At 41.0% G+C, this 27,680-nt stretch overlaps 1 protein-coding gene across 1 annotated transcript; it reads left to right on the top strand.

Moving 5' to 3' along the window:
* The first annotated feature begins 627 nt into the window (after positions 1-627).
* On the top strand, positions 628-24,571 carry apbb1 (amyloid beta precursor protein binding family B member 1). Its single transcript, XM_088345903.1, has 14 exons — positions 628-756; positions 5,773-6,317; positions 6,731-6,936; positions 7,028-7,081; positions 7,139-7,218; positions 7,304-7,370; positions 8,848-8,994; positions 10,674-10,801; positions 12,879-12,993; positions 14,131-14,209; positions 14,289-14,369; positions 14,441-14,556; positions 16,973-17,149; positions 19,874-24,571. Exons 2-14 carry the CDS (start codon positions 5,795-5,797, stop codon positions 20,027-20,029), a joined length of 1,929 nt encoding a protein of 642 aa, XP_088202029.1. The 5' UTR covers positions 628-756; positions 5,773-5,794; the 3' UTR covers positions 20,030-24,571.
* The last annotated feature ends 3,109 nt before the right edge of the window (positions 24,572-27,680 follow it).

Here is a 27,680-nt window from a genome sequence, read left to right as displayed (position 1 = left end):
GTAAGATTATTATGTATTTTGTAAGGGAAAATACGACAGTTTGTCCGGGCATGGCGACGTGGAGGTTGACAGCTATGTGATAGGAATGAGTGGAGAGGTGTTGTAAAAGGATAGTGGGATGTTCAGACGCTTTCCAAGGGATGGGCAGGGCACCGGTATGATGCGGCAGGGGTAAACCAGTGAAAGCTGTCGGGCCCTGCTGTCGAACAGTGTCATCTTGACCCGAGAGACATGGCCGCTTTCTTGTGTCCCGTTTCATCTGGAGGGACGAAAGCATGACCAACTTAGGTGCCGAGGTGCCTAACTTGTTTGGGCATTTGGGTTGGCCATGCTCAAATTATTTGTGTTTTGTGCTACTTTTTCCCTTATTAATTTTCTTTGTTTTTGTGCATGTGTTTGTCTTGCTCTCGGTCACCCCTCTTGAGGGATATGACCAAGGTAGATAGATGGATAGATACGACTTTTATTTAGCTTTGACAAAGGGTCTTAACTTTGGTCCAAACGAAAATCACCTTGAACGATAAACTTGAATGGGTCCGTTTATAAATCAAATGAACATCAGCGAAGGCCTCTTCTGACGTCACGTCTCTAACCCCGCCCCTGCCCTACACCCGACTCCACCCACTTTCCTCATCCGTCCCCCCCATCGAAGACGGTTCGGAACCCAGAACCGCTGGTTCGTCTACGCTTCATCCGCCTCGAAGGCAGTTCGACATGTAGCTAGCTCGCTGAACTGGACAGCTTTTGGGCCTCAAGGTAAGCTTGACAGCGGCCAATAACTTCAGTTTTCCTCTTTCATTCGACGTTACAGTGACGCTTGGAGATGCTAACGTTAGCTTAGCCAAAATGGTGGAGGCAGCGACCGTCGTTGGCCCTTGTTATCATCTGCATCCCGAATTCAATTCCATTAAAACAACATATCTCTTATACTGTTATTTTATTTACTCAGTTTGATTTCCCAATGTCACCGCGATGCCATGTATATATTCGTGGAATGGCGATAATGTCCTAACGGTTGTGTGCGCAGCCAAAGGACGTCTCTAATTCAATGGATGAGGACGGTGTAAAATTCCACTCGTGAATGATGTTTTAATCCCCGTCTTGTATTTATTTCTCTCTCCTGGTTATTTTTTGTGTGACTGCGCAATTCAATCCTTCAAATAAAGCGAGCTCACTGAGCTGGAATGCAATAAACAGACGTCGTCGTTTTCTTCAACATTCTCAATAAAATAGGATAAAAATCACTGCAATTTCACTGTGATTTTTGATAAACCTATTTGATGTTCCTCTTACTTACTCTTATTTCACGATAAACATAGAATGTAGGCCTATTTATCAGATTTTTGTTATGATATGTATGTCTTAGAATGCCACGTCCGATCTCGGCTCGTTGGAAATAATGTTCACGGCGTTGGCATAAGATGACAATAAATTCTAAATTCTAAAAGAATTAAAATGAAACAGGTGTTGTCGTAAAAACGCAATTGTTGTTAAATACAGCACTATAAATACTAAGAGAATGGTCAGCAAAGAAATATACTTGCTTCGGGCAAGTAGTAAAGAAATCCATCCATTATCTGTACCGCTTATCCTCAGTAGGGTCGTGGGGGTGCTGGAGCCCATCCCAGCTATCTCCGGGGTGTGGGCAGGGGACACCCTAAACTGGGACAGACAATTCGCTCGCTCATTCCTACCAAGGGACCATTTGGACCGGCCAATTAACCTAACATGCTTTTGGAATGTGGGAGGAAACCGGAGTGCCCAGTGGAAACTCGCGCAAGCTCGGGGAGAACATGCAAACTCCACACAGGAGGTTCGATCGCATGACCTCAGAACTGTGCCTCACGCGCGCTAACCACTGGGGTGCCGTGCTGAAACATGAAATGACAATAAATTCAAAAATAATTAAAATAAAACCAGCGTTGTCGTAAAAACGCAAATTTTTAACTTGGAATATTAAATACAGCACTATAAACACTAAGAGAATAAATATACTTGCTTCGGGCAAGTACTAAAGGAATTTATTAGAAATTAAGGACAACAATTTTTTATAGAGATTGAGAGGCGACGTGACCAAGTTGTAATAAAATTTGTATCCCGGTTCACAGATCCCTTAACATGGTTGTAGGATCACTACCTCCTGTGGTGTATCTTGGGCAAGTACAGCCTGGCGGCACCTATCCCTCTCCCGGCCATTTTTTGGGGTAGAGTTTGCTTCCCCACAAAAATCAGATACTAGTAGAGAGGCCCCCTGATCTCGCTCACTGTTGTTTCTTGGTGGAAAATGTTATCTCGGTCTTCATACACTGTATGAGCAAACCTCAGCATTCACAGGCAGCAGACAGGCAATACTGATTTTAGAAAAAAAACATTTTGTTCTGAAAAAATGAGGATGAAATTGTGCAATACGCATTGCGTCGCTTGTAGATATAGATAGATAGATACTTTATTCATCCCGGTAGGGAAATTCACACTTCCAGCAGTATCCTTGTGTTGAAAAATAAAATAAAAAAATTAAAGAAATAGAATTCAAAAATACCCAATATAACGTGTTGCTATAGAGTATTTAAATAGTGCTACGGAAAATACACACTGCTATAAAAATAGGGTAATATGCAAATGTAGGGGTGGGGTTTAATATGGGCTTTTACTCCCCGGGGTGGAGTTAAAGAGCCTCTTGGGGAGAAATGATCTCCTTAGCTTGTGTAGAAAATCAAAATCTATTCAAATGAGCAATATAAATGCTTAGAATCCTTCTAACAAATGTTCTCAGTTGATTGAATATTAAAGCGTGGTGCCAAGTGGTCATTATCTGGTCTTTTTTTTTCTCGGGCTGATAACTTTTACCTCATTTTTCTTCTTTTATGAATAAATAAGTAGTCATGTTTATTTGTTTGGCCCTTAATCACAAGGAGTCTCAAAGGGCTGCACAGACCACAGATTATTGCAAACCAAAGACTTTTATGACACCATCCCTTGATCTAAAACCGACATGAGGGCAAGGAAAAACTCAAAAACCTCAACATGATGAAAATGAAGAAACCTTGAGAATGGACTGCACATGCAGTCATCTCCCTTCCAGGATGACAAGGCTGCAACAGATGTTGCAATAATAAATAATACACATATATTTTAAGCATAAAATCTAGGTGATTCATATGCTATAGAATAGAAGTGTGTTTTAAGCCTAGATTTAAACAGTTCCACGGAGGTTGCAGATCCACTCTCAGGGGGAAGAGCATTCCACAGCACCAAGGTCCCAAATGGAAAACACTGTCAGATTTCCGGACCGGAACATAGGGGGAAATGAAATCTGAAAGATATGAGGGAGCAAGTCCATGCATGATTTGGTATAATACCAACAGAACCTTAAAAACACAATCCTTAAATGAAATACTTAGTACTAAAGTTTTATTTTACGTGAACTTTTATTTCAAAGTCAATAATTCAATTTAATGAGAAATGCGATGTGATATTTTTAATGATTATTACTTATTTTTATCTAATAAATTATTTTAAAACCAGTAAAATGAAACCATTTATGATTAAAATTGGCAACATTATCTGCAAATGAATTCATCTTTTTTGCAGTTATCTTATGCAGGAAAGTAAGAAAATGCCTTAATTTTGCATTGGTGCTATGTTTCTAAAAAAAAAGAAAAAGAAAAAATAGATTAAATAAGCAAAGTTTTCTGCAAATTGTGATTTTTGTTTTTATTTTGCATAGAAATGTACACATTAGATTTAATTGTTTAATTGCATTGTTTTTGATATTTCGATATTTACTGTATAAGTGTGTTTTTCTCACAAAACACAATGGGGAAGATTTGTATAGTATGGAAAGAAATTCTGCTAGTTTAAGTAACATTCCCAAGAAGAGAATCATTTGAAGAACTATTTTATCTAATTATTATTTTTTAATATTGTAGCAAAATGAGAAAATTATACTTGGCCACTAGGTTATCGACTGTATTTTCAGGACTTAAAGGCGTACCCTAAAACCCCGAATTAGCCAAAAAATATGAACATACGCCTTATAATAAAATAACACACGCGCCTTGTGCGCGGATAAAAATGGAAATGCACACCAGTGTATTACCATATTCGTTTATTTATTGATCAGTTGATACTTATCACTGACCGCAACTGCACAACAATGGTAGAAACGGGGATCAAACCTGGATAGCGACAGTAAGAGTGCCGAATCTTAACCACCAGGACCCTAGGAACAAAGATGAAGTAGGACAAGGCAATGGATCTATCTTTAGTCAGGGTACTACATACAAATGTTAGTGATAAATTAACAAACTGTACAATACAAAATAAAACATTAAAAAATGGTGGTAAAAGAGGCCAAATAAATGCTCACGGCAGTATCAACTGCCATTTTAAGTAATCTATAACATTTTTAGTTGAATATTGTTTGTATATTTTAATAAGTAACTTTTTAAGCGTCACTTTTATAAAATAGAATGAATGAATGAATGAATGAAAACTTTATTTCCAACATTGGAATAAAAACAGAACAAAAACAATAACTCAACATCAAAATAATGTTACATAATGGGTTCGAAAAGGGGTAGTAAGAAGCAAATGCTTATTTTGCCTACCCCTTCATCTTCCCTATTAAATACACCAATGATAATAAGAAGAATAGTAATAATATTAATAATAACAGTTATTATATAACAATAGCAAGAATAACAGAAAGTGAACCATAGTTCTAGATGCACTATTCCCAATCTACCCCATTTTCTTCATCACTGTATTCCGCCAGTGATGTTTTTTTGTATTTAAATTTGAACAAGTGAATAGTTGGACATTGTTTGATCTGGTCTTGTAAATTGTTCCAAAGTTTGACTCCGTACACAGACACACACATCCTTTTCCTGGTGGTTCTCACCTTTGGGATTATAAATTGACGACAGCCCCTTAAGTTATCATTTCCCTTTTTCAGAATGAATCATTTTTGGATGTTTTCTGGCACTATGTTTTTGTTGACCTTAAATAGCAGTTGTGCCGTGAAAAATGTTACTAAATCATCCAATTATAATAATTTGGTCTGCAGGAATAAAATACGAGTATAATCTCGATATCCTAACCTGTGTATGGTTCTAATTGCATGTTTTGGGGGGGATAAAAAGGGGATGAAAAATGAGAAAAATAATTTTTCAAATACTGAAAATAGTAGCTGTGGTGTGGCAGCTGAGTGGTTAGCGCGTCCATGGCACAGTTCTGAGGTGATGGGTTCAAATCCACATTCATTCACTGTAACCACTAAGGGCATTTAATAATTCTACTAATGTTATGTTAAGCTTTATACACAATGATGTTTTTTAATGTGGTAAGCTCCAATAAATAATGGAAGTAGATTTTTACCTATGTAGGAGGAACATTTTAAATAAATGCAATAAATATCATTTTTATTTCCGGAGGCTTGCTCAGATGAGGACGAAACAGTGGGAAGAAATAAACCCTAGCAAAAGAATATTTTTTTGCCCCACTGCGACTGACTCAAAGAACAACTAAATACTTAATATTAAATTTGTCAAAGTGAAATTGTTCCTTAAAAAGTATGCGAAGAATCATCATTAACTTACATGACTATTGACCTGATAATTATCATGCTCTATCATGGATGGCTAACTCCAATTGGTTGCACCAAGTGAGAGAAAAAAACTTTTCTATGTCTATTGGATAAAATGGATATGAAAGCGTCTCCCAGACAAAAGCTTTGACTTCAGTCTGACAGCTGCCTTTTTCCTTCTCTAGCCACGCAGACCACAAATCGACAATGGGCGGCCACGAAGACGGCGAGGAGCTGGGTCCGTACGTGGCCAACAAGCAGCGTGAGCAGGAGCTGAAGAAGAACAAGATGAACGAATGGTGCGACCGCGAATCCACGGGGGGGAACAACGCCAAGTGGCACAAAGAAGGCCAGAACCAACTGCGCAAGGGCGGCCGCAACCAGCAGGACCACAACTGCAACATCAGCCACAACGGCAACCCGGACGCGCCGCCGGACGAGTCGCCCAAGGACGTCGTCCGGCAGGAGGCCGACAACATCCTCGACGAGCCCGTCCTCCTCCGCGTGGTGGGCCAGGAGAAGGAGGAGGACCACAAATGCGAGAAGGCGGAGGAAGCGGGTCCGGACGGGGACGAGGCCTCCAGGGGAGGAAGGGACGGGGGACGGAACGCTTGCCTCCTGTTCGGCGATATCGGCGGCACTCCCAACGACGACGACGAGGTCGTCTGGCCCGTCGCCGCTCGGGACGACCCCGCCGACGACGTCGCGTCTTCTCCCAATGGCAATAGAGGTGAGCGCTAGCCGGGGCTGCAACAACTCATCGACAACGCTTAAAATAGAGCCTTGGCGACTATTGAGATCATCGATTCGTTGTATCGAGTGATTTATGAGACACCAAGTACGTTAAATCGATGAGTCATGTTAGTTGTGTTAATTCTAGTTTATTTACTTTAAAAGGTTTCTTCAGAGATTGAATGAAGCTTTATTTAAATTCCTATCAGATATTCTTTCTTTTTTCCTTTTTTTTTTTAATTCAACATTTCTTACACTTATTTTTGAACTTTTACAGCAAAGGAATACGGGTTCCAAATATCGGTTTTTGGCCTCCTCTTGATACTAATAACTGGTATCGCCCCTGAAAAAACGATATCGTCGCTCCTGCGTACGCACACACCGAACAAGATCTGGTTTGTTCCCTTCCAGACTCCTTCTGGGATTCGAACGCCTTCGAGACGGACACGGAGCTGCCGGCCGGCTGGATGAGGGTGCGCGACACCTCTGGCACGTACTACTGGCACATCCCCACAGGCACCACCCAATGGGAACCCCCCTCGCCCCTGGGCAAGGTGGGCGACTCCATGCTGTCCTCCACCATGTCCCTGGAGACCACGCCCTGCGAGGAACCCGAGGTGCCCTGCTTTCAAAATATATATATGTATTATTTTTTGCGGTCCGGTTTTTGGATCGTAAACTTGAAAGGAACGGGTTGTTATTTCCCAGGAGTCTTGGGCTCAGTTTTCCGAAGATGGCGTTGCCGACGAAGAGCCGTGGAAGGTAACTCCAAACCGCATTTTGGGCTCACAACGGACTCTTGATAATCTCTGTCCTCAGGACGAAGGAGAAGCGGCGTCCGATCAAAGCCTGCGAGAGTTTGAGGGCGCCACGCTACGTTACGCTTCCATCAATCTCAAGTAGGTTCTCTCGCTACGATGGCAAGAGATTTTGGGTTTTGGTCTTCTTGATTTACTTTCTCGACTGTCCCTCATCTTCTCGTAGCTACAACATCTCCCAGCCTGAGGATGAAGAAAAGACGACTCCTCCCTGCACGGATTTAGAAAGCAAGGTAATGGACGGTCTGTTGCCATTTTGAGATGAACCTTAAAGTGACAGTGTGGAATATATGCTGACCCCAAGTAGTCATAATACTACATTTGTTTCAGCACAACAATGTTGATTCAAATTATAAGCATATAATTCTGAATACTGCCAATAGTTAAATTCCAATCGGATTGCTTTATTTTCTCCTTCTTTTCTTTTTCGGTTGTGCCACTGAAAACAAGTACTAAAAGCACAACGGAAGGAGATATAATGCGGGGACTCAAATCGACCAAAACGCACTAAAATACTTTTGAAGAGAAATAAGAAAATTTAAAAGGAAAAAAAGGACAAAAAATGAAAAAAAATAATGTTTTGTTTTTGTCTTTTTCTCCTTAATTCCTTTTTTCTTTTTCTCAATTTTTCCTTTTTTGCTTTATTTTCCCCTTCTTTTCTATTTATTCCTGTTTTCCTTTTTTAAATTTTTTTTTTTTTTAACAAAATCCCATCTTTGGTGCTTTTTGCTAACTTTCAGTCTCTGTAGTTTGTAGTCTTCATTTTTGGTAGCACATTATATCTTAGTGGACAATTCTAAAACACTGTCCCTTTAAGATCAACAAAAGGTTTTTATCAGCGCTGTTTTTGCGGTAAAGCCCATTTGGCCCGACCTCACCTCGATCCTAGCTCACAAAGCCCCAATGTTCATTTTACCTCTGAAAAGTGACGAGTCCCGGGGACTCGCATGCTCAAAAATCTATGGGTTCCAACAGAGATCTATGGCTCCCCGAAATTTAGTCTTATCGAGGTTGAAATTGTAAATCGGTGACAAATATATAATAAAAATCTATATATTCATTTAGTTTTAATCATCAAATTATGAATTCATTTTCTGCATCAAATCATTGCTGGTAATATACCGATTAAAGGGATAACCGCAAACCTGTCCTTTTTTCATTTTCTCCTTTTATACTTCCTTTTTTTCTTAACTTCTTTATACATCATCATCATTCGTAATGTAATGCATTAAAGCAAGGGAGCCGTTTGAGAGCCGGCTCTCTTGAATGAGTTGAGCCGAAAAATCCAGTTCTCTAAAAAGAGACGGACTTTTCACCACACAACTCGAGATCGGCGTGCAGACGAAAACTCGAACCGTGAGACCAAAACAACATCCGCCGGATCTGCCTGACGATAAGTTTGGAGTGCGGTAAATCTTTGTTTTAAAAAAAATGTAATCGGGTAATGGTGACAATTTTGTGTCAAAAAAGTTGCGTCCCAGGGACGCACGTTGATTTGAGACTATGTGCCCCCAGCAAAAATCATGCGTCTAGGAGGCAGGGACGCGCCAAACCAGAACACTGAGGCCCCCGACTCAATTGAGTTTGAGACCCTTGGTGTAGATTTTGGGGTCATATTTCAGCCAACCTCCTGGGTCTTTTCTCTTTTTTTTAAATGTTTTATTTGTGAGTGGAAAATTTGGTTTGAAGGTGTGTGTCTTGTGCGGGCAGTGTTTCGCGGTGCGCTCTCTGGGCTGGGTGGAGATGTCGGAGGAGGACATGGCGCCGGGCCGGAGCAGCGTGGCCGTCAACAACTGCATCCGACAGCTGTCCTACCACAAGCACAACCTGCACGACACTGCCGGCATCTGGGGAGAGGTGAGAGACTGCCGGCAGACGCTTTGGACCGGGGATGCAAAAACTCATCGACGAAAAGCGTCGGCAATTGAAAAGACCCTAATTGCCCCTGATTTGGTTGTTTCACTTTGGTCCAGCAGAGAGCGCCAAGACCGTTTTTGTAAAAAAAGTGATCTTGCATTCTTTATATTCCTTTTTTTAATTGAACATTGCATTGCATTGTTAACTGTTTCATCATCAAACCAAGTGAATAATTTTTCGAAGGAACGGAAATATTAAGATATTAAGTTAATAAAATACAATAAAATAACAATAGTATTAATGTTTAGCTCTACACAAGGGGGTGGGCAGCACGGCGGTGCAGTGGTTAGCGTATGTGCGGCACAGTTTTGAGGTCATGAGATCGAACCTCCTGTGTGGAGTTTGCATGTTCTCCCCGTGCTTGTCTGGGTTTCCTCCGGGCACTCCGGTTTCCTCCCACATTCCAAAAACATGCATGTCAGGTGGATTGGCCGGTCCAAATTGTCTCTAGGTGTGAATGACCAAGCAAATTGTCTGTGTGCCCTGTGACTGGCTGGCAACCAGTTCACTGCCCAAAGATAGCAGGGATGGGCTCCAGCACCCCCCCGTGACCCTACTGAGGATAAGCGGTACAGATAATGGATGGATGGATGGATCTACACAAGGGGAAGATTCTTAAGCATATTATATATCATTTTCTTATTGGGAATGTTGCTTATATTCAAAGATTTAACCCAAAACAAATATTTGGACAATGTTATGAAAAATGGGTTCCATTTTTTAAAACCCTTTTTAGTGGATAGAAAAAAATGCTACACATAAAATAAATGTATTTGCTATTTCTCTTTTGTTTTCTATTATAAGTCCAAATATAGTCTTTGGATCATGTGGTAGGAACAAAGTATCTTACATACTCGCAGGTGGTCTATATGAAGATTTGTATGTACTTTTGTTTATTGCCCAGTCATTCGACAATCGTTTCTTATTTTGTATTGATTAATCGTAAAAACACTGTTTCATTTAACCGACTATCATTAACCGTTTACATCATTGCCACTACCATCCAATCATTTTGCTATTCTTTGATACCCACACCCTTTAGGGCAGATCCACTTTTGCAACTTAGGAGATTTAATAAAAAAAGGACTCGGGGATAGCTCTTAGAACAGGTAGGATTTTCTAATCGGAGGTCTGTTCTCCTTGCAGGTTTAGTATCCATTGATGTATTCCCTCCGTATTTTAAGTGTCTACTAATTCTTTAACAGAGATATTATATATTTTAAAGGTAGTTTTAACGTGTAACTGAAATTCGTGCTTAAATAAAAGCAAGTTTAACTGATTTACTGGGCGGCATTAGCTTAGGAGGTAGAGTGCTCGTCTTGGGATCAAGAGATCTCAGGTTTGATTCCCAACCCATCCGTGTTATATGTCGAAGTGTCCTTGGGTAAGATACTGAATCCCTAATGCCCCCAATAGCAGGTAGTTGCCTTGCATGGCTGACACTGCTATCAGTTAGTGAGTGTGTAAAAGGGAAAAGTGTGAACCACATTGTAAAGCGCTTTGGGAGGTCTTCAGTCACTTGAAAAGACCATTTAAAAATAATCGACCGACTCATTGATTATGAAATTCGTTTTGACATGTGCCGTCTAACTTGTGGTTTTTTGTTTCCAATGTCGCAGGGCAAAGACATGCTGATGGTTCTGGAGAGCGACACCATGAACCTGATCGATCCGCTGGGCCAGACGCTGCTGCACACTCAACCCATCGGCAGCATTCGCGTCTGGGGCGTCGGTCGGGACAACGGCAGGTTCGTTTATGGCAAAATCGGCTCGGTGTTGGGATGCGACCCAAAATGTTGGAAACCGAAAGAAATGACCTAAAGGAAAAATATAAAGAGTGTGTCTTAACCCCTTAACGTTCCGCCGGCAGACCGTCAGGCGCCTGATCAAAAAGCCGTTTATCGCGATGTCACCATTCACTAAAATTCGGCACGACACATATCATCGGAAAGCGCAAACTCTTGGCGTTCAAGATATGATGACCGTTTCAAAATATACTCATCACTTAAACATCTCCATCTCACTTATAACTCATGGTACGACTTCTGCAAATAGCACAGTGAATCCAACCTTGGAAAATATTTACCTCAAAACACAATAATGCCGAAAGATTAAAAAAAATCGCCTCAATGTATTCCTGCATCATTAAATGATCCTTGTTGTAACTCGTTCGTTTCGGACCATAACTCCCCCTTTAAAAACAAACAGACCCGTCCAATGATTTCTAATATGGTTGTAGCCTCTGGCCTTTCGATTGACACCACTCTAAACAATTACAAGCTTTATTCCTTCGCCTGCGTTGTATTGGAAAAAAAACAATTCAGATTCAAGAAGCTTTAGCCAACAGTGACCAATTCAAATGTTGATTGACATATTGGTTAGCCAATGAAATTCCTAACGTATTTAAACATTTCCCGTGTGTATTCAAAAGTAAGCAAAGTCAATTGTAAGTACCATTATTACCCGCAGGTGTACACAGTCATGGATTCACATTTAGAGAGAGAAGTCCTACATTCAAAACTCTTTCACAATGTCTAAAAATTGGCCAAAATAAAAGACAAAAACTAAGTTTTAAGGGCTGTGAACTGGTCGTCTCCTAATGGGTACTTTTGGTAACGCCTTAACCTACCTTTACAATGTTTAGATTTCAGACCGTGAGTGTTTTCCATCCAAGATGCCCATGCTTCACTCATCTGCAGGCATTTAATTACAAAAAAAAAAAAAAAAAGTCAGGCGAAAATAAAAACCTTCTATTTCGGTGTTTTCCAATTCAGATAAATCATTGTAAGTAGCACTTGCAGTGATTATTTCAGTTTGGGACAAAACCTTCGAGTGGTACCATTGCAAAAGAGACCGAAATTCTCCATAGCCTCCAAACGGTCCAAGCACAGCATTCAATTGACTTTGGGGACATCTTAGATTTGGATTTTACAGGTACGGTAAGGGGTTAAAAGGCATAAACGTGAAATAACTGGCTGCTTCATTGATCTCCTTTCTTCTCATGTGCAAAAATACAAAAAAAACAAGCGATGAGAACAAACACCCCTTTTTTAATTTATTTTGTTGTGGTGCCGTGACTTTTGAGTATTTCTTATACTCAATGGAGGTGTGTCACATTTTCATACAGTATATAAAGATTGACTATTTGGTTGTTGATCTCTAAACAGAGCTTTTGGGTCTTTGATCCACTTGATTTGTAGTATCTCTGCAAGAAGATTCCTGTAACTCCAAGTGCCTGTTGCATGGCGAGCTTCACAATCTTGGGGCGGCAGTAGCTCAGGAGGTAGAGCGATCGTTTTAGGATTAAGGGATCCCAGTTCAAATCCCGGCTTGTCCGTGTTACATGCCGAAGTGTCCTTGGGTAAGACACTGAACCCCCAATACCCCCAATAAGCAGGTTAGCGCCTTACATGGCTGCACAGATCACGGCCGCTATTGGGAAATGTGAAGCACAATGTAAAGCGCTTTGGGAAGTCATTGACTTGAAAAGCGCTATATAAATCAGATCATTTCATTTCATTCTGCATGAAGGCACCTCAGGGTCTACTTGAGGTTTTGAAAAAGGAATCTTCAAAAGTAGCATTGATTGATTGCAAAAATCCCATTTTAAAATAAACCTCTGTCTTGGAAGGATGCTTTTTCACGATTTAACTTTTATCCTTTTGCTTTTCTAACGCTTATGTCTTTCCTCCCATGCCGCTTTTACGCCGCTCCAACAGAGAAAGGTATTCTTAAGGCATTTTCCTTTCCCCCTTCTTTGTGCACTGTGTGATGTGTCTCGTTTACAGATATTTGAAATCTCACTGTTTGATATCCTCCCCGCAGGGATTTTGCGTACGTGGCCCGGGACAACCTGACGCAGGTGCTTAAGTGTCACGTGTTTCGCTGCGACTCGCCTGCTAAGAACATCGCCACCACTTTGCACGAAATGTGCTCCAAGGTAGGATAGAACTGAGAGCCTCGATTGTCATGTCACAGATTTTCATGAAATTAAAAGCTGTCCCCTATAGTGCACATAGACATATATCATGTAAAAGTAACATAGAATACTAAAGCAGTACAATTACCACAATGCAAAGAAAAACAGAAAACAATTTAAAAACCCGGTAGTCAGCAGCTGTGATGGCAGCGATTGTGGGGTCTCAATCGACCTCTTACATGTGGGAGAGCTTTTTAAAAGTTGGCTAACGCTAAAAAAATACACCAGACATTAGACTTTTTACAACTGCCAGTTGGAGAGGGGGAGAGGCCAGGAGAGGAGGAATTTCCCCGCGGTCGTCTCTCTGGCCGCGTTCCTTCCCTCTGAAGCCCTTCCCCCACTACATTGTATTTTATTTAAGTCACAATGGGTTGGACAAAGATAAAAAAGAAAAAAAACGCCCCTTTGCCCCTCGCCCTGGGGCGGTACCAACATTTTGAAACAGAGAGACATTCTGATTAGAAATACACACTTTTGAGGAAATGCGTTTAAGCTTACTTTACAGCGATCAATGATAAATATGGGTTATTTACAGATGATTGGTTATTTAAATTAATCTCGAATATTCTTCGTTTCTTTTCATCATTCAACATTTCAATAAAATGCGCGCTTAAAAATGCACAAAATGCACGCTTACATAAATAAAAATGTTGACTTCATTTTAATTTATTTTTTGCCTGTCATTAATAAATGTTTTTTTTCTTGGTTTTATTTTGCTACTCATCGAGCACTTTGTCTAATTGGTTTTAGGGCATTTTTATTACATTTTTTTGGACAAATCGGCAATATGTTCAATAAAAGATGTATTCTTTATTGTACACATTTTTCTTGCGTTTATTAATCTGTGTCTCGTCTTTAGATCTACCTTTTGCTCATTTTTAGAGAGAAAAAATAATAATTATCCGATTTATTTGGTGACTCGTCGACAATCGAAAGGGTTGTTAGTCCAGCCCTAACGCTAAGAAGACTTTTTTGAGGGAGTTACAGGAAAAACCAAGTCGCTCCAGTCCCTGCTTACATGTCTTCATCACTCGGGAGAAACTGTAGATCTTCCGGCCAAGCCCACAGTCTTCAAATGTTGTTATTTTCTTTCGGTAGATCATGATGGAAAGAAAAGCTTCCAAGCCGGGCCTGGCTCGACTCAGCTCGGACACGGGCAAGCCTCTCTCGGTTGAGGGTAAGGCGAATTTTGGAAACGGCATTATCATACGGGTCGGCCCTTTTATTTAAAAGATTTTCGTCACCGCCCCCGGCAGAGTTCCCGGCTCCCAAAAACGAACTTTTCCAGCGTTTCCAAGTCTTCCACCTCGGCAGCGAGCCGGTCCTCAAGCCTGTGGGTAAGTCCGGGTTTTGGCCCTCCGTTTATTCTTCTTCTCCTCCTCGTCCTCATCAAAGGTGTTCCGCTCAGGTATGGACGTCATCAACGAGGCGCTGGAGGCGGCCGTGCGGGGAAAAGAGAGAAGCAGCTGGACACCCGTCTCGGTCAACGTGGCGCCCGCCACGCTCACCATACTCGACAAGCAGGTGGGCCATTTTTGCAACTGTTGATTCCGAACTAGGGCAGCACGGTGGGGCAGTGGTTAGCGCGTGTGCGGCACAGTTCTGAGGTCGGGAGATCAAACCTTCCTTTGTGGAGTTTGCATGTTCTCCCTGTGCTTGCGTGGGTTTCCCCGAGGCGCTCCGGTTTACTCCCACATTCCAAAAACATGCATGTCAGGTTAATTGGCTGGTCCAAATTGTCTCTAGGTGTGAATGAGCGAGCGAGGGAGGGTGTTCCCTGCCCACTGCCCGAAGATAGCTGGGATGGGCTCCAGCACCCCCGCGACCCTACTGATGACACGCGGTGCAGATAATGGATGGATGGATGGATGGATGGATTGCGAACCACAGAGCGCACAAGCAGATCATTAGTATAGAAAAAGAAGAAAATAATGATGTGCTTTATTTATGTCATTTTTTGCAGTGCAATCTTAAACCGCTTTGTTAAACAAATTAAGTTATTAAATGTACTCTGCTACCTCATGAGCAGATAATTAGTACTGCCACTAATATCTACTAAACTGCTACTAATATCGATGACTATTACAGTTCCATGTCTGAAGATAGAAAAATTCTGAATAATGGGCTGATTTTTTGGAAAGATCAAATCGGGCAAATTCCAGCAGCACACTGGACAAGGTCTAGCGTGCCCCGGGACACTGGTTGAAAAACACTGCTGTAGATGACGTATGAAAAGGCATCCGATTTTGTCTAATTTCCTGAAAGATGTAAATAAATGGGATTTTGGAAGGCATTACCCAATTGGTATAGGTTTTTGTGCCTCGCTCTAAGCGATGTGGCTCTGTGGCATTGTTTCATTGGCTTTCCTTCAAGCCTTCATCTATTTTTATAGCTATCGTTTTTATGGCGTTTTCCACCATTTTCCATGGAAAATGAAATCTCAAAACAGACATGCGAAGGAGCAGGTTTTTTTGTTGTTTGTGATGTGATGTTTGTCGCAACGTTGACCAAAACATATTTGAACTGTGGAATTCAACAAGAACAGAACAAAAGTAAACCAGATTTGAAGCATTCTGTCTGGTGTAGAGATGGGCTGCACGACGAGGTGTTCGATGTCTGAAACAGCAAATATCCCCCTTTCGAGGGGCTGGGCTGTTTGTCATCGGGGACGGCAAATATCACTTCATCGTCAGCATAGCGTGCATGCTGTGCGCCCCAACGCTGGCCATTTTGTTTTCAGACGGCCAAAATCCCCTTACCTTCTCGCAAATAAAGTGTGAAAATTCAGTTTAATGGTAAATTGTCTGCATTTCTATAGCGCTTTTCAAGTCAATGTAAGGCTCCCAAAGCGCTTTACAATGTGCTTCACACTTACCCATTCACACACACGATATTAGCGTCAGCCATGCAAGGCAACTACCTGCTATCGGGGGGCATTAGGGATTCAGTGTCTTGCCCAAGGACACCTCCACATATAACACGGAGGATCCGGGAATCGAACCGGCGATCTCTTGATCCCAAGACGAACATTATCAACTACAAATTACAAAAAATTACAGCGTTTGTGAGTTTGATGAGTTACGTCTCCAAGATGCTTGTCTATTTTTGGTTTATTGTATTTTTTATATAAAATTGGGGATATTTTTTCTTCTTTTTTCTATTTCATTTATTTTAATTGATTTGTTTAAAAAAATATGAAAATAAATACTAATTTTCTTTATTAAAATCTTTGGTTGGTTATTACTTTTAAATAAAATATATATATTTTCCTTTTTTTGATTTATATTTTTTTATATTTCTATTTTTATATTTATGCATGTACCATTTTCTATTGTGTGTTTTTGTTGATTAAATATTCAATTTTATTAACAGATTTCTTTTTTTACTTATGTTTTTGTTTGTTTTATTTATTTTTTAATCTATTTGTATTCATTCATTTGTATTCATTTATTTTGTAATATTTACTTATTTGTCTTTTGAGTTTATTTTGTATTTAAGGTTTTTTTTTTATGTCTGCTTTTTTTAATTTCATATTTTGGGTATTTTTTTTGTTTTCTCTATGTATTAATTTATTTATTCATTGTTTTTTTTTTTTTTTGTTTTTGTTTTTTTTTTTGTTTATTATATTATTTGTCGAGTTCAGGCTTTTATACTGTCCTGGATTTTTTTTAGGCCTGATATGAACTTCACCAGCCCATCAAAGTCTCACAAACTTCTGCTTGGCCTTTATTAACTCGTACCATTAAAACACGCTTCTGATTGGCCGGCTGTTAAACCCCGATACGTGGGAATTCTGGACTCCATGACTCAATTAATATGGCGGAACGATAAATCCATGATAAAAAACACCGTGTTTTTCGGTTAGACTATCGCAGTAGGTCACGTGGCGCTATCGATTTCATTTCGGTGGAGAACAATTCTTTCGTTTTCCTAATTTCAGACGGAGGAAGTGGTGCGGGAGTGCCGCGTTCGCTTCCTGTCCTTCATGGGCGTGGGCAAAGACGTGCACACCTTCGCCTTCATCATGGCCGACGGCCCGCGAGAATTCACCTGCCACAAGTTCTGGTGCGAGCCCAACGCCGCCAGCCTCAGCGAGGCCGTCCAGGCCGCCTGCATGGTCAGTCTTCTTCTCTTTGAAATCGGAGCCGAATGCGTTTTAGGGAACACGATTCGGGGTTCTCGAGGATCCTTGAAAATCCCAAAAGGCATTGAATTTGTTAATTCAAACGTAAGGCATTCAAATGTTTGGTATCCAAATTGCATTTAATGAAAAATGGCCGTCCTACCAACGTTTTTTTAGCCATGGCTAAAAGCTGGCCAGCTATTGTACACCAGGCATGATGAGGGTGTATTTTTCTATCATTTATTTCAATTGTGTTTTTTGTGTTGTTTTTTGTCGAGTTGGTCCTAAATTAAAGGTCTCGAAATGAACTGAAGCTGGAGGAACAAATAATTTCTGTCCCGTCAAATTATAATTTTGAAAATAATCTTGCTACTATATTGCACAATTGGCATAACCAACACTCAATTCAAGTCAAAGACATTTTTATTTTTGGCGCCCTTAATCACAAAGAGTCTCAAAGGGCTCCACAGACCAGAGACTAGCACAGACTACAGACTTATTACACCTTCCCCTGATCTAAAACCTACATGAGGGCAAGGAAAAACTCAAAAACCAGTGCTTTGAATAAATAATAAAATGCCATGGGACGACTTGAGAATGTATCCGAAAAATAAAGCTGAAGTCATTTCGGTAGGATTAAGAACTTTATAGGATTTTTTTTGTGTGTATATAATTGTGAATACTGCCAATAGTCCAATTCCGATCGGATTATTCCCCGCACTCATACTGTATAGCATGTTATTTTGGGGACAGTTCTCTTACAAGCCTTTGGCTTCAACCTGCCATACCAATTTTTTTAGGTGATTTGATTATTATGTGAGTTTTGTTGCAATAGGACTGAAAAGGTAAACTATTGATCTGTTGAGCAGCTCGCGCACTTGCACAAACAAAGTATATTTATGCGGGAACTTGATTTTGGCAAAAATCTCAATTTGGCCCCCCAAAAAATTGAATGATGCACCTATGTTATATTCTATTATTTTCCAATTTGTTTGACAGGCCATAAGAAAAATTCAAAGATTGCTTCTAAAAGTTTCTAAACAATCCACTTTACTTTAGATTTGAGTCTGTCACCATCATGTGGATGTTACTGGGAAAATGCTCTTAACTTTCTCTAGCATGTGGATAGGTCCAAGTTTGTGGGTTATAGAAAGCATCTTCCTCTGCATTTTGTGGGTGCCAGAGAGTTTTGTTGACACGATGGCTTTTAGAGAAACTCGACATTGAAAACTATTTACGCGTAGGTCGGTCAAGTTGTTTTACGCACTTAATTGCAATGTTATAGGCGCACAGGCTAAAAGGGGCTGGGCGACTGTTTAGCCAATGAGAATGCAGAAAACAATGAAAATCTGCGTCGTATCAAAACCTTAAAGGTAAACCACAACACAGTAAGGGATTACTATACGACTGTTGAGAACAGGGGTCTGTCACCGATGGCTCTTTTCATAGAAAAAAATGGATACTGCGCAAATATTTACATGATTGACTGTTAGGAAGAAAATTATATCACGTGCGACGCCAATGGAATGGTTCAGTCCGGTATATATAGGACACAAACTCGACGACAGTCAAGTTGTCACACCACCAGACACTGTTTTGGCTGTCAATCGCCAAATCATCCTTTATATGGAAGCTTATTAAACACTCTATGTTCCTTGCTCAGACATTTTATGAAAAAAAGCCACAGAATAAATTGTCAACAGCCAAAATGCTTTAGCAAAGCACCCAGAGCAATTTGATTGGGTCGGCAGTTGGAAGAGGCGGAGCTATACACACAGCGCGTACACCGCTCCTCCTCCTCACCCACCTCCGTCTTCACTGAAGGTAAATAGGTTAGTATTGTCGTTTGCAGTAGTTAGTGACATATTTGAGAAATGACTTTGCTCGCACCTTGTTTTGAAACCGTTATTTAGGGCAAAAATGACAGTCGTGATGAGCCTCAACAATTTGAGTTTAAGACTTGTTTATTTGAAAAAGGGACAGGTATGCTCCATAAACTCGTGTCACATACTAGAACGTTTTTAGCCAAGGCTAATTCTCAATGTCAAGAAGAAACAAATTTTGAGGTTGTATATTTATAATAATATGGGACACTGGCATATTCGAATTATTATATCAAATTATCACATGGGGAAACAATGGGGTGAAGAATAAGCTATTGTCTGGAGAGCGGGTTTTGTGGTTCTGTTGAGTTTTGTTTTGTTCAGGTCATAAAGGTTCCCGACCCTCTAGTCAAGTCAAGTCAAGTCACATTTATTTATATAGCCCTTAATCACAAAAATGTCTCAAAGGACTGCACAGGATTACAGGTACAAAATTACACAAATACCTGATCTTAAACCAGCAGGATTGGTGAACAAGTTTGACACAAAGACTCGACATTTTTAACTGTGAGAGTCAAAGAGCCACACCACGCACTTGAGACTGTCTTTTGACCTGATTATTTTTAGTTATTAACTGTGATGGATTCAAGTGTCTTTTAAGAGGGGGAAAAAAACTAAACATGAAACGAGGCGAAGAGCCACAGTATATAGAAAATATGATGAGATAAAGAGCTGCATTCTGATTGGCCAAGAGCCGCGTGTTCGCCACCCCTGCTCTAGGATATCGGATGAGGGAAAGGAAGTTTTATTTTTCTCTGTTGTACCGTGCCAGAGCTTTAAGATGCATTTCATTCTGTGTTGATTTTAAAGATGCATTTTTTGTTTGTTTCCCCAGCTGCGGTACCAGAAATGTCTGGATGCCCGTCCCCCCAGCCTGGTGTCCTGCCTGCCCACCCCGCCCGCCGATTCGGTGGCCCGCCGCGTTAAAAAGGGCGTGCAAAGTCTGCTGGGCAGCTTGAAGGGTTACCGCTCGGGCCCCCAGTCGCCTTGAGGCCGAGGGCCCGAATCCCGCGCCTCGTCCCGTCACGGGAAAAAACACCTTTCTTTTTTTCACTCGAGTCTCCTAATACACCGATCCCGGCGTCGCTCAGATCTGTGGATTTTCACGCTATTTTTGTGTTTTAACAGAAATTCTCGTCAGAATGTCGGGACGCCGAATACGTCACCTGTTAGAATGATTGTCACGCGAATTGTAACCCGATGGTGGAATGTCACGCCCCAAAACCTTTTACCTGCTCACCAAGTGGCACTCAAATGTACGTACTTGCATTTCATTTCCTTGTGGATGAGGACTTTACTGAGAACTACGGAGGAAATAACGATGACTGTGTTTCCGTGCGGGCAATGATCGGATCGGAAAGGGTATTGGATATTTGGAGCAATCTGAATGCAGGGTTTATATGCCTAGAGACAAACGAATAAGCCGTTTTCGAGTAATCTGATGACAAGGGCGACCCATCCATCCATCCACTATCTGCACCGCTTATCCTCAGTAGGGTCACGACGGTGTTGGAGTCCATCCCGACTGTCTTCGGGCAGTGGGCAGGGGACACTCTCATTCCCATCTAGGGACAATTTGGACAGGCCAATCAACCTGACATGCATGTTTTTGGAATGTGGGAGGAAACTGGAGTGCCCACAAGCACGGGGGGGACATGCAAACTCCACACAGGAGGTTCGATCTCATGACCTCAGAACTGTGCCGCACACACGCTAACCACTGTCCCGCCGTGCTGCCCTCTTGTCATTGTAACATGTCAAAAAGAAAAAGTGCCATCCTGATGGTGCCATCAAATTTACAAGCCGTTTCAAATAACAAGTTATGGGTAAGAGTATGAAATAAATAATAGATTTTACTTTTCAACATGAGCAGCACGGCGGCGCAGTGGTTAGCGCGTGTGCGGCACAGTTCTAAGGTCTTGGGAATCTCCTGTGTGGGTTCAAATCCAGCTACCGGACTTCCTGTGCGGAGTTTGTATGTTCTCCCCGTGCTTCCGTTGGTTTCTTCCGGGCACTCCGGTTTCCTCCCACATTTCAAAGACATGCATTTCAGGTGAATTGGCCGGTCCAAATTGTCCCTGGGTGTGAATGATCGAGTGAGTTGTCTGTCCCTGTGTGCCCTGCGTTTGGCTGGCAAGCAGAGGGTGTCCCCTGCCCACTGCCCGATGATTGCTGGGATGGGCTCCAGCACCCCTGTGACCCTACTGAGGATAAGTGGTGCAGCTAATGAGATGAGATGAGACTTTTCAACATTAAATAATGAACAATTTTTTTGTCATTTACCAAATTCAAGAGAAGTCTCGTATTCCAAAAGAACATACATTGTACCAGCAAGATGTGCTTGTTATCTGCCTGGCCAGAAGCATAGACTTACATTATAAGTGGATGGAAATACCTGGCATTTTTGGCTTGGCGGAAGAAAATAAATGGAAAAGCCCCCGGAGAAATTGAGCAATATACATAGCACTTTTTAAGGGATTAAGCTGGAGTTTGCGTACTTAATATCCCGGATGAGGGGAAAAAAATCCATGGGACGACTTGTGTATCTGAAAATGAAAGAATGAAGTCATTTCAGGAGGATTAAGAACTCTATAGGATTGTTTTGTGTGTATATAATTCTGAATACTGCCAATAGTCCACGTCCGATCGGATTATTTCCCGCACGTGTACGTAGCCAGTGACTTAAAGCAAAATGATATCAAATATAATCCACGGTGAAATAAGAGATGTCCATTTTGAGTGCGAAAGTTGGTGACATCTCAAATACGCGGGGGTTGTTTTTAGCGTACTTAGAATTCTCAGAATAAAAAAACCTTGAAAATCACGTACTCGGGAAGGGAAATGTTCAAAGTGGAACGCAGTCTCGTTTACAAGTCAGGCTGCAGTGATCTATGTGTGTACGTTTTCTCTTAGAATTGTAAAAAGATAATTGTAAGCCAAGAATCGGAAGGCGAGGGCCATTAGATGTCTTTCCATCGAATTCTTCCGAGTATGACGAGTGTGTGTGTTCCGTGTTTAGGCCAAGCTAAGTGTGCCACCTCACTCACTTCTTGACAGATTTGCATGCAAATCGAGCGGCTCGCGTGCAATAACGGGGAAAAACCCCGATGGGAAATGCGCACAATTTTGCGTAGGATGCATGTTTAACGCGAGTGGGTTCTCACCCTACCACAGAACACGAAAACAAGCGGGGGCGGTGCCTTTGCTTGGGAACCGAGTCGATTTTTCTGCCAAGCCATCGTGGTCGAGTCATTCGTGCGTTTGGGTCTTCTCGAAAAGTTCCCGGACGACTCTTTGGATTGTTTTGTTTGCCTTCATTGGTTTATGACCCATGATCATGCGACGATATGTTCAAAATGACCCGATGGTCGACTTGAACAATCGTTAGCAGTACGACGACATAATCGCAGCGTTCGTTTGACTCTACAGTAACAACTTTTTTATACTAAGCCGCTTTAAAGCCGATTGACACTGAATCGCTGAAAACGTCAATTAAAAATAACCGATAAACCATGACTTACAAGATTAACTTCAAATATGTTATGTAAAAAAACTAGAGGCGGGCAAAACTGGGAATTTCAGTATCCAAGTAAATGCGGGGTAGTATCGATCAATACCAACCCGTTACTGTTTCGTTTTATTTATTGAACAATGGAAACCGTTCCCCTCAGTTGGTTTAGAATTACGATAAACAAAGCACCGAGATTTAGACACTGAACATTCTATTTTAGTAACTTCAATGCTAACTTTAGAAGTGTACAAGTCAAGTCCTGTTTATTTGTGACACCCTTAATCACAAAGTCTCAAAGGGCTGCACAGACCACAGATAATTGCAAACCACAGACTATTATGACACCATCCCCTGATCTAAAACCTACATGAGGGCAAGGAAAAACTCAAAAACCTCAAGTCATGTTTATTTGTTTGGCCCTTAATCACAAATAGTCTCAAGGGGCTGCACAGACCACAGATTATTGCAAACTACAGACTATTATGACACCATCCCCTGATCTAAAACCAACATGAGGAGGGCAAGGAAAAACCTCAAGTCCTGTTTATTTGCGACGCCCTTTATTACAAGGAGTCTCTAAGGGATGCACAGTTCAAAGACTATTGCAAACTAAAGACTATTTTGACACCATCCCCTGATCTAAAACCTACATCAGGGCAAGGTAAAACTCAAAAGCCTCAAGTCAAGTCATGTTTATTTGTTTGGCCCCTAATCACAGAGTCTAAAAGGGCTGCACAGTTCAAAGACTATTGCAAACTACAGACTTTTATGACACCATCCCCTGATCTATAACCTACATGAGGGCAAATAATACACAAGAAATAAATACAACTTTTCCAGAACAATAATCAAGAGAGTGGAACCCAAAATCTCACAAATACTGTTTTAAGAGTGTCAACAAGACTAAAATACCTTCTATTGCACGATATTTTGAAAATTAAGTCAGCCCAGATAAAGTAATCACAATTTGATCGAATTTGAAAGTTTTAATGTATTCTGTGATGGCCCACGGCCGACATATTTAAAGGGATCGTTAAAATGGGAAGACCGTATCCATCCCGAGACAATAGTATCGATGGAATCCAAGTACTCGATCAGTATCCATATTTAGACTTTACTCTGTCGGCTTGCATGTTTGTCTTCTTAACTCTTCCGGACTCCAGCGAGGTCCAAGTGTAGCAGTGCTTCTATTATCCCAGATTCCCGTTTTCTGGCTAAAAATCTTCAAATTTGCTTTAAAAGTATCACCTTCGTATGTGCGTTTTTGTCATAAATCACAGAGATCCGAGAGGAACACGATTCAAAAGTGGGAATTTGGAATTTCGGTCCAAAGCGAAGGCACCACCGAACTGCCACATTTTAAAGGGACAGTGTGTGTTATTAAGAACCTCTTAGTGGTCAAAACAACTTGAATTAAAAAACACAAGTCAGTACTCGAACTATGATATACAGATGTTTTTTTTGTTTTTTTTATGAATAGATAGATACTTTATTCATCCCCGAAGGGAAATTCACACAAAGGGAAAGTTCAAGAACTGTCTATAAGGAGCTGACACGATTGTCGGCCATCTTGCATCTAAGAATGCCCCAAAACCTCAAAAAGCATCACAATGAGAGGAAAAATGCTCACTTTGTATACTTCCCCGTGCTTGTAGTATTCGTGTTTAATGGCATTACACAATACAGTGACATCTAGTGGTCAAACAATGCACACTGTCCCTTTAAGACCTCATCCTTTTGATAGAGAAGTGTCCGTGTATGTAGCAAACCTAGTAGTAGTCAACTCACAGTGTGGGGGGGAAAAATAATCTGTATATATTTGTCTCTTAGTAGAACTAACTCAAACAAGTTAACCAGCCGCTTCTTTGTGTCCACCGCGTCGGTCGAGCGGGATTAATTTATGATTGATTTTTTTTTTTTTGCTTGTGTACATTTTTAAGTGTTGAGAGAGAAAAAATCGTGTATATAGATAAATATATATATAAAGGAGTCGTCTCACAATAAATGTCAATCTGGAACAAATGTCCTGTTTTTTTGCAGTTGCAGTGCATGTTGAAGCCACAAGGGGGAGCCCTCTGCTTTGGGGCGTCGGTAATGAGAACAAGAAAAAAAGAACCTTTCTCCCCCAGTTAGAGAAATCCTTTGTTTTATGAAAACAGAAAACCTGATGGTTATTTTTTTTAAATTTTTGTTGCTTTAGTGGTTCAGGGATGACCAAGGTGAGTTCCTCAAAGAATACCTGGGAATCCTGTGGCACCGTTCTTGAAAAAAGGCTCACCAGTTAGGGGTCATTGTGATTTTTAGGAAAAGTCAAGTCATTTTTATTTGTATATCCCTCAATCACAAAGAGTCTCAAAGGGCTGCACAGGTTATTACACAGACTATTTTTTCAGACTATTATGACAGCATCCCCTGATCTGGAACCAACATGAGGGCAAGGAAAAACTCAAAAACCTCAACATGAGGAAAAGACTGCAGATAAACACAAAGTGTTTGTGGTCCTATGTGTCCTTTGCGTGTTCTAACTAGCATAAGAAATGATCCTTTTAAGAATAAGTTATTTGTCCTTAACCTTAACTAACCCTCCTCAGGTAGAATGTAGTTACGCCTAAACTCAGTTCTGTTACCCACACGAAATAATCATTTAGTTATCGGAAATAACATCTCGAAAAACATCGATCTTATGATAAGATCACTAATTTCCTTATAATAAACTTGAGCGCATATAGTAACCAAGTGAAATCCTGGACTGGTTTCGAAATGAGCTCACGAGTTATGGGTCATTGTGATTTCTTAGGAAATTTGAAAACTGGAAATAAAAGGTTTGTACTTTGTGTTATCTGTTCCATGTCTAGCATAAGAAATGGCTTATAGAAGCTTTCATTTGTTTGTAAACATTGTAATTTAAATGGTGGGCGGGGCTTAGCCTGGAGGCAAAAGAATCTCTGTGCTGATTAAGAAACCAAGAGTTTGTTTCTGCGAGTTTGATGTTAGTGTGCCAAAATCGTAGAAAAAACACGCGATCGTGAATTAAAGTTGAACAGGATCCCAGCAGACACTAAGCGTAAAGATTGGACCGAGGCACGCAACAAAAATGTTCTGGTTTGCAGCGCACACTTCATATCAGGTAAGAGAAATTCAATGTTTGCAAATCTTGCCCTCAAGTCCATATTACTTATTGAAGTGGTAAAATATTTTTTTTCAGCTTCAGCTAACTGTTAGCGTGTAGCATAAATGCCAACAGTAGCCTTGTAAACGCTGCATTGTCACACTTGCCTAATTGGCCCCACCCGTGTTGCGCCAGCTGCGGCTCATTGACAGATCGGCTTTCCGTCTATTTAAGCTCAGTGTTTTTATTCTTCCTTTGTCAGTCCGTCAACGAACCTCTGCCCCGCAAGACGTGGGATTCAACACGTTCCTGTTCCTGTTGGTATTTGCTGTCCGGTATTGTTCACATTTATTTTGTCCTGTTTAATATCAGTTTCCAATTTTGTTTCTGTCTATTTTTGTCCTGTTTATTATTTTCTCCCGTCTAGTTTCTCCTGTTTATTTTCGATATCCTGTTTCATTATCTATCCTGTCTGTCCCGTCCTGTCTGTTATCGACTCCATCTGTCTGATATCTGCTCGGGCAATTGGTATCGGTCTCTGGCTTCCTATCATTCCACGCCAGACTGCTGCCTAACGTGCATGACTCCCCATTTCCCGTAAAATAAAAGGCTTGTGTGGGAACGTCACGCGTTTGGGTCCTGATCCTGTTCTGTTTCATGACACGCATGGGTCGAAAATAAAAAGGGTACGCATTGCCAACAATCGTTGGACACACAATCCGATTTCTTTAATACATTATTATTATTCGTGTATTGTTTTTATTTAGGGGAAGAATCTCTTGATTAGGCTACATGCTAACAGTTAGCTGAAGCTAACAACAAAATAAAATAGTTTGCCAATATAATAAGTATAATAAGTCGTATAACCTCGATAGAAACTGTCATAATCGTTTAATTTCTCTTACTTTATATTTGGAGTGCGCTGCAAACTCTAGCATTTTTGATGCGTGCCTCGGTCCAATCTTTTCACCCCTTGAAATCCTGTTTGCGAGATGGCTTTTTGCCTACGAGTTGACTTTGTTTCCTTGAAACCGATCGAGTATTTTGAGGCCACTAGGGTGCGCTCTACATGTTTACGATCACTACGTTTTTTTCTCCGATTCTGGCACACAAACTCACAACACGACGACAGCTAGCAGCTACTACGGCTTTCTTTTCCTCGGTCTTCTGACCGGCACAGGTATTATTTTGCCTCCGGCTTCGTCTGTGACGTAGGCTGTAAAAGGATCTATCGCGGTGGTGGGAAATTATTTGGAGTCGGGGGCCGCATTGGGTTAGAAGCCTGGAGACCTAGCCCATTTATTATTTATGAATATACCTATTTCTTTATATATGTTTTCGATATTTTAGTTCAATCAATCAATCATACAAGACAGTAAAATCCCCACTAATATAGTAGAATGTTTGTAGTATATCTAGTATTATTGTCATAGCATTTTTGTAGTATCTTGTCGTCAGGAACCACAACAGAATCAGGACCCAAACGCGTGACGTTCTCACACGAGCCTTTTATTTTACGGGAATTGGGGGAGTCATGCACGTGAGGTAGGTCTGGCGTGGAAAGACAGGAAGCCAGAGGCTGACGAGATCGATACCAACTGCCCGAGTTGATATCGGACAGTTGGGGTCGATACCGGACAGTAAGGGACTGACAGGATTGACAACAAATCAGGATATCGATAACTAACAGGAGAAACTAAACGGGAACAAAAACTGGAGAAAATAATAAACAGGACAAAACTAGACGGAAACAAAACTGGAACCTGAAATTATACAATACGAAAATAAACAGGAACAATACCGGACTTGAAATACCAACGGGAAAACAGGACCGAGTCAGAACCCACGTCTTGCGGGGCAGAGGTTTGTTGACAGACTGACAAAGGAAGAACGAGAGCACTGAGCTTAAATAGACGAAAAACCAATCCGTCAATGAGCTGCAGCTGGCGCCACACAGAGGGGCCAATTGGGCGCCATGGCAACCGTGACAGTTTTATATGATTACTGTGAGCCTTTTCTTGT

This window comes from Urocampus carinirostris, chromosome 10, assembly GCF_059441175.1.
Source record: "Urocampus carinirostris isolate Australia breed hairy pipefish chromosome 10, RoL_Ucar_1.0, whole genome shotgun sequence".
NCBI lineage: Eukaryota > Metazoa > Chordata > Actinopteri > Syngnathiformes > Syngnathidae > Urocampus > Urocampus carinirostris.
The sequence above is the reverse complement of the archived record's forward strand: the minus strand, read 5'-3'. Positions and strand labels throughout refer to the sequence as shown.

Bases quoted from the DNA above. Each gene is read 5' to 3' on its own strand.
- apbb1 (XM_088345903.1), top strand. From the start codon at position 5,795: ATGGGCGGCCACGAAGACGGCGAGGAGCTGGGTCCGTACGTGGCCAAC. The intron at 8,995-10,673 runs GTGAGAGACTGC...CCAATGTCGCAG, and splicing joins CTGCCGGCATCTGGGGAGAG to GGCAAAGACATGCTGATGGT. The intron at 17,150-19,873 runs GTCAGTCTTCTT...TTGTTTCCCCAG, and splicing joins CCGTCCAGGCCGCCTGCATG to CTGCGGTACCAGAAATGTCT.